Below are 8,012 nucleotides of genomic sequence, written 5' to 3'. Positions count from 1 at the left end.
GTGTGCGCCATCTGTCCTCGATTTGGGCATGTGGCAGGGTAGAAGCCTGAACAAGAGTATCTCTTGTGGGGGAGATATAAAAAAATTATGGGGGGATGGGATATAAAAAAAAGACTAATAAACATAAGCGATGAACTCATGGAGACGAATAGCACAGAATGAAAATTCATTTCCACCTCTCCCTGTATGAGGCCATGCGGCTGACACATGATTAATTGAGGGGTTTATTGCACACTGTAAATTGTTCTTCTCCTCTATGACTCCCCAGAGGCATGAGGGGCTTTACCGCCCAAGGACCCGCACACGTGCTGAAAATAAAATACAGTAACCAAAAAATGGACTAGAGAAATTTTGTATTTGTTGCTTCCTAAAGTAGTGCCCGGTTTACATTTGCTTTACTTGCTAGTGGTGTTTTGCCATAGTCAAGCACTATAGGCTCTTTTCACAGAGTTTGATAATATCGCTTAAATTTGGCAGGGTAAATCTAACAAACTTTACAAATGTCGTTATTCAATGTAGACTTGCATCACTGTACTTAGTTTTATAACTCTGACATTACCAAAAGTCTAGTCCACACAACACTGTTTACCCTGCTATACCATGTACTATTTGAATCATGGTAAATTTTTTATTTGATCAATTAGCAGACACTTTTATCCAAAAGGAGTTACAGTATACATTTATAAATTAACCCACACACTCTCACACACACAAACATATATATATATATATAATCATTACTTTGTGTAAATGTATTTTTGTACCTGGCATTAATAATAATAATATAAACTAGTCAATGCTGCTGCTGAAAGAGTGACAGTAAATTTGGAATTTTCTCTCTTCTGACTACCACTTTTTTTTTTTGTTGTCCTTTTATGGAAAGTCGTGGAAAATTAAGAATGGATTTGTCTTTTGATTTTGCATATTTGCTATGGTCTCCCATTAACCATTATAGAAGTTTACCCTGCTAAAGTTTACTTCTGCATTCTAAACCTGGAAATGTAAAAGGCTCCATACTGAATTTCAAGAGTATATATACAAGACAAAAATCCCTAGTCTCTGTAAACTGACACTTGAAGAGGGGGTCTTTTGACTTTGCCAGTAAGTAACCATCGAGAACACTCTAGCAATCGCAGCGGCATGGCTCTAAAAACACCTTATAAACCACATAGCAATGCCTCAACAAGATCACCGTATGTCATTGTGTGCACAAGCAATGCTTACAAATAAAGTATTGTGGCAGTAACATGGTAAAATAAGGGTATCAGATAAATATTCGTGTTCAATGGTATGAACATGGTACACCCAAGGTGTTAGGGAAGATACTTTGAAACTGTAGCTACTCAAGTTACAAGCTACAAAAAAGAAGGCACAGTCCCTTTAAGGCTGCTCAGAGCTGAATCATTTATGTGAATTAATTAATTTACATGAACCGTCCGAACAAACCGACTTACTAAAATGAATTGGAGTTTCCAACACTAAATATAAAGGTGCGTCCCAAATCACACTTCTGCACTTTCGAGAACTCCGAAAATGTTGGGTGGCTGTGGCTCAGTTGGTAGAGCGGGTCGGCCACTAATCGCAGGGTTGGTGGTTTGAATCTTGGCCCACACGACTCCACATGCCGAATTGTCCTTGGGCAAGACACTGAACCCCAAGTTGCTCCCAATGGCAGGCTAGCGCCTTGCATGACAGCTCTGCCGCCATTGGTGTATGAATGTGTGTATGAATGGGTGAATGAGTCACGGTGTAAAGGGCTTTGAATACCGTTAAGGTTAACACTTCATGCACTCAATGATCGTGGCCTGACAAAACGATTGTATAAAAAATACATAAATGAAAATACAGTATATTAAAAGTATACCAATACTTGCATTTCATACTTTTATTTATATATGATATTAAAACAGTTGGATACATGCACATACTTTGGTGACTGTTTCTTGTTTTCAGCTTCTACAGTAAGAAATGTTTTCTTGGATCCAATGTTGACATTTTCATGTTTGCATTAGAATAGTTGGTCAGTCAAGAATCAAACTTTGTATAAATAAAGATTTGATTGAAGAAATATGTGCATTAATGATTAATTGATTTCCAATCACTAACGTTAACGATTGTCGATTAAGAACATTTCTTTAAATGTGCAACCCTATCCCCAACACTGCATGGAAGCCTACTACCATGAAGCCAAAATGTGTTAGTAATTCATTGATATTTTTAGTAAGTAAAGCTTTTTCTTTAGAAAATGTAAAAATTTAGTATCTCTTGTTTTTTTTTTCTCTTGTCCTTATTTTTCTCTTCATATATGAATCTCTTTCTTTTCCTTCCCTCGTTCTCTCTTGGTCGGGGTGCATGAGGTTAAGAGCTTCTCTTGTCAATCAGTGTTTTCCTGCTGACATCAGCACTCACCTAAGAGAAGAAATAAGTAGAGAATTTTCCCTCCTTTTTTATACAAGACAATAGTTGACATAGGCGTGAAAAAGCACTCAAGCTCAGAGGAATGTCCCTGCATCAGCACGGCGTACACAACTAACAGGGTTACAGAAGTGCCGGCACTCCCTGGTCCTGCAGCCTCTTAATGGGGAGCAAATTGCCAATGGGGCACAAATGCAAACGTGCCACTCAAATGCAGGTGCAAGGCTACATCTTCAAACGTACTGTAACAATTACTTTAAGTGTAGTGGTGAAAAAAACAAGGCAACTGGATTAAGTTCTTCTTAAGGTGTCATATTTAAAACTACTGAAATGTGTAGTGAAAAAAACTGTAGAGCATATAAATTTAATTTAAATAATATGTTCTTTTTGAACCCACAGATTAAGGCAACAGGAGTGATAGATTGAGATGATGGCTGATATTTGGCATTTAATGTAATATTTCAAACAATAGTCATTTTGTTCAAATGTGTTTAACTCTTTAAGCTCTGAAGGTGTTTTTAAAAATTTCCTATTTCAGTGAGATACCCAAAATTTAACGCATATAACTAGACCAAAAACATATGGTCAAGTAATTGGTATCATTTTTTTTTTTTTTTCATTTTTTTATTATATAGATTATGAGACTCAGCCTAAGAAGCTGCTGAAAAATCACAAACAAATTGAGCCAAAACAAATTCATCTTTTTTTTTTCTTATTTTACATGATATATTTCGAGGTGTTAATACGTTAGCTTCGAAAAGCTTTTGTTTTGTTCCCAATCATGTCAACTGTATCTGAGAAAAATGTGTTGATACGAAAAAGCAATCAAAAGTTATAGCATTAAAATATATATTTATCATAGTGTCCAAAAATTTCTCCATGTGTCCAAAAGCCTCTCCAAACAAATAAAACCGTAATTGCACACAAGAACTACTGTAATTACACATGCAAACTCAACAATGACTAAAGGTATGCATAGCATGGAGACATGATTTTAGTAAAACGATTTCAAAGAATGAGTGCCTTCTGACTCAATGGGTGCTTCTCAATCAGAAGGCAGCTTCGTTTTGCAACCTTCGCTTTCCATATTTTGAACAATGCATTGGGTGTATCCTTCGTGTCCTTCAGTCATCCACAATCCTTTGCACATGTCCCAGATTATTTAAAAAAGGGTGGTGTCATAATCAAATTAGTCTGCCATAAAATGTGTTCGCATCTGACGTCATACCGATTCCTAGTGATTCCATTGGCTCATAGAACTTTTAATGACTACAATATTCACTGCCCAAGTAGAAATCCTACAAAATCCTTTTATTATTTATGTCGCTATAACTTTGTAAATAATGACATTTAATGAATTTAGATCATGTGTTACACATAATAATATATTACCACAGCTATAGATTGTAAAATTAAACATTTCTTGTTCTGTTTGTTTTGTCAGTTAGCTTACATTTGGCAATATGTGCCACAGAATTAGCCTACTGAACCACAATATAAAAAATATTTCACATATTTACACATCTTACTATTGTATATGCACACCAGAAAAATAATTGTGTCCTGAGCTGTTTTAAGAATATTTAGTTAAAACCAACTTTTAAATAAACATGTTCATTAATTATGTGAAGACATTCAAGTTATTGTCAGTTTGCTATAGTGCTTTTCACCATTTCAAAGCCGTCTTGATAATAAACAGTCACCCCTCTGGGGACTCTATTTCACGGGCGGACTCGCTTTGATTATGACACCGGAAAACGTGCAGAGGCTGAAACCATTATAACACAGCATACTTTTTTTTTTTCTCACTCTTCAAATTTTTTATCACATTTGCAGCAATGACAATATGTAGAAAAAAATGCAAGTAGTTTAGACAATACAACAAATTGGAATATACACAGCCCATAAAAATGGAAGAAAACTAATAAAAGGCTAATTACAGAATCAGGATGAGCTTTATTGCCAAGTGTTCTCACGTACACAAGGACCTTTTTTTGGTGATAGAAGATACAAGTGCTCACAGAACATTACAGTGAGACACAGAATATAAAACAAGGTAAGAGTATAAATAGACAAACAAATAATAGGACAGAATGGCATATGTACATGTGCAATTGGTAATGTATGTCCAAGGTAGGGGTATGTACATTAAATATGAGTGAATTTACAATATGTACATGAGATATGTATTTACATTATTGCACTTCACGAGTTTATAAAGCTTTAGAAGTTTTATAGTTTTTACAATTCTAGGATTCCTTTTTCATATATTTCATAAGGTTTTAAATTAGGGCTGTTGATTCAACGTGATAATTCAGTGCGATTTAATTTTACAAAAAATTTACGCAATTAATCGCAATGCCCCCGGACCGTAATAAGGAAGATTCCTGAGAAATGCAAACTTGTAGTACCACCGGTTTACTCCAGAGGGCAGTAATTGAAATTTCATCTGTATGAGCAACGCATAGTTTATACAGTGAAGAAAACACTTCAGTAGACAGAACAACATTTACATTTACATTTATGCATTTGGCAGACACTTTTATCCAAAGCGACTTACAGTGCACTTATTACAGGGACAATCCCCCCGGAGCAACCTGGAGTTAAGTGCCTTGCTCAAGGACACAATGGTGGTGGCTGTGGGGATCGAACCTACAACCTTCTGATTACCAGTTATGTGCTTTAGACCACTAAAGTAGTAGTGGTGTAGTGGTCTACAGCACAAACATGCTTTACGTTCTTGCGTTCAAAACACTTGAAGGAGTGCAAATGCGAACTAATGGATCTCAAGATGCGTTTAAAGATTGAATATTAAACTATATTTAACTTGACACAGTGACCTAAACATTTTATCTTTATGAAGCAACACACCCGAGACACTACACAAGCATGTCTGACGCAGGTGTAAATTGACGGGTCCTTAAACAAGCCCTCATAATAAATCATCAACTGATTGACAAATTCATTTGTGAAATGGATTGCTGTGAACTGTATGCCAATGATTAACTTGTGTTCAATAATATCGTATTGAACACAATACATTGTATTCTAAAGCCACTTTTTGTATCATCTTATCAATGATTATTTCTTCTGCCACAAGAATATAATGCATTTTAATTATCTGAATATTTTTTATATATATATATATATATATATATAGTAGGATTTGTCTAGGAAGGACAAAGCCTAACTAGGCTGCAGCCTTCCTTTCGAGAAGCTCCCAATGAGTCTGCATCATTGAGTCTGTCATTTACTTGACTTCATCTCCTGGTGGCCATTTGTAACAATGTGCTTCGTGTGGAATATCTAATGATCTATATGCATCCGATTACCTTGTGTGTGGGCTCATTTGAAAGATAATCTCCTATAAGTAATGGTGTCAAAGACATATACTTAACTATTTATTTTTGTTTGTGAGTAAAACATATAAGCTTGTTGTCTACTCTTTGAGAGCTTTCCAACAACATATGACACATTGCTATTTAATCAGATTGATGTTTTTACTGATTGCAATAATATGCAAATAATCAGTGCAATTTGTTTAATAAATTATCAAAACGGAACACTTCTGATTTGTCTGCAAATTTCAAAGCACTTGTTCAGTTTTGGTCATAATGCCTGCATGCATTGGAAAGTAGCGCTTCTATGCTTTCAAACAATACCTATTTTGCATTGGTCAAGACTGTAGTTATTAATATTTTGACGATTATATTTTTCATGGGCGGGCCCATCCGAGATTAAAGGGCTAAAATAGTCATTGTTACAAGCTTGCTTAATCTGATCACAGGCCCAGATGGTGCAGAACTCAGCAGAAAATTCTGCAGATATCCACAGAATTGTGACATCTGTCATTCAAAAAAGTTCTGTGCATTTCCCATGCCGTGCATGTTTGTTTATGAAGTATTTGGGCTAATTTAATTATGCTTTTATCTACCAATAAAAGTGTAGTACTCTCAGATATAGTTAATACATTTTGCCATGTTTAAATAACTTTTGCAGAATTCTACAAACTTTCCATAAAAATCAGTTCAGAAAATGCAAAAAGAGTCTGATCAGTGACCTAGAAATAGTGCAGAATCTGAAATATTTCTTATTCATTTTACATTATAACTTTTCTGTTTTTCATTTTTTTTATATATTATAAAACTTTGCTTCTTTCAAGGGTTGAATTCGATTTTGAATTCCAGTATTTTTAGTGTGGGATCCCACTGTATATCCTACAGTATTTTAAACATATTTTATCCTTTTCCCCCCTCACCTTTTTCTCTCATTTTCAAGCCTCAGCTTGTGAGTTTGCAGAAATCGTCGAGTTACTCCTGAAGACCGGAGCTGACCCGTCAATTAAAGATCAAGAAGGCTCCCTTCCGGAGGAGGTGACAGATTCTAGTGCCATCTCCTCTCTCCTCCGTCAGTACACTGCCCCTAAAGGCTAAATCTCAGTCTATGAAATCAAAAACCCAACCCAAATGCAGACCATTCAATTAAAAGTTTGTACAAACTGTGCTCCTCATCCAAATGGTATATGCCGACTATCAAATCAGCTATAGTTCCAGAACTGAACATAGTCAGCATTCTAGAACTATCATTGTTATTCTTCCCTTTGGTTGTGGACCAGATTACTATGCTTTCAAACAGTTAAAGTTCAGACAACCTGTCCTCCCCTGACCCAGAATGGTACATTCCAATGAATGTGTTGTTGTTACTATTAAAGCAATTAAATCTAATACTGGCTCTTCCCCTTCTTTTTCTCTCAATTTATTATCTAGAGATTGTTCTGCTCCATGCACATGTTATTATTATTATATCATGGCCATTTCTAAGCAAATATTTCATTGGGAAGTCTTTACAGAATGTTTTAATTTATTGTTTGCATCAAGGTCAGAGTCTTTCAACCACAATATACACCAAGCTTTACAGAAACTTGAGAACAAATTATCATAGAATTATAGCAAGGTGATATTGTTCTTCCTCACCTGTTAATGAATGTGGGTTTCAGGATGATGGCCAAATATCGCAAATAGAAGCATTTTAGCTATTTTGTTGAGTCTTTATCCACCGATGGAAGAACCTGAGCAGACTAACCTGAAAAGCTGTGTAACCTATTAGCACCTTCACAGCTGTAATTTGGACATGTTTTTAGAACTGTAGATAATTATGATTATTTTAAAGCATATATTAAATCTAGTCAGAACCTGAAGAGTTTGTTTTACCAAGATGATGTAGTTACTGCAGATACAGGGGAGGTCCAGACAGCAGGATGCTCATGTATTACAGGACTCAGGCAATGAGACTGTCATGCTAGTGTTTTTCGGATAAAATACTATTATTTTACAGAGATGAATGTGTAGTAAGCTCAATCTATCTATATAACTGTCAGTTTACATACTTAATCTCCATATCTAAATGCTAGCCTAAACCTACATTAAATGCTTTAGTGTTGACTGAACAACTGATCCTGTTGATAGATTGAATTTATTCAACTGTACTGTACAAAAAGAACTACATGTAATACAAATTAACATACATTTGGACAGACATTATAAACATTGCACACAAAAGTTCAATGTTCTCAGTAAAGCAACTATAAAACAGTATGT

At 35.3% G+C, this 8,012-nt stretch overlaps 1 protein-coding gene across 1 annotated transcript in view; it reads left to right on the top strand.

The window, feature by feature from the left end:
- acbd6 (acyl-CoA binding domain containing 6) overlaps positions 1–7,133 on the top strand; it is a 52,217-nt gene extending 45,084 nt beyond the window's left edge. Inside the window, exon 8 of the mRNA XM_052094485.1 lies at positions 6,694–7,133. Coding sequence (XP_051950445.1) covers positions 6,694–6,848 — 155 coding nt within the window. The 3' untranslated portion in view covers positions 6,849–7,133. The remainder of the gene's footprint in view (positions 1–6,693) is intronic.
- The last annotated feature ends 879 nt before the right edge of the window (positions 7,134–8,012 follow it).

Source organism: Xyrauchen texanus, chromosome 27, assembly GCF_025860055.1.
Source record: "Xyrauchen texanus isolate HMW12.3.18 chromosome 27, RBS_HiC_50CHRs, whole genome shotgun sequence".
NCBI classification, from domain to species: domain Eukaryota; kingdom Metazoa; phylum Chordata; class Actinopteri; order Cypriniformes; family Catostomidae; genus Xyrauchen; species Xyrauchen texanus.
This window is presented reverse-complemented; position numbering and strand designations above follow the sequence as displayed.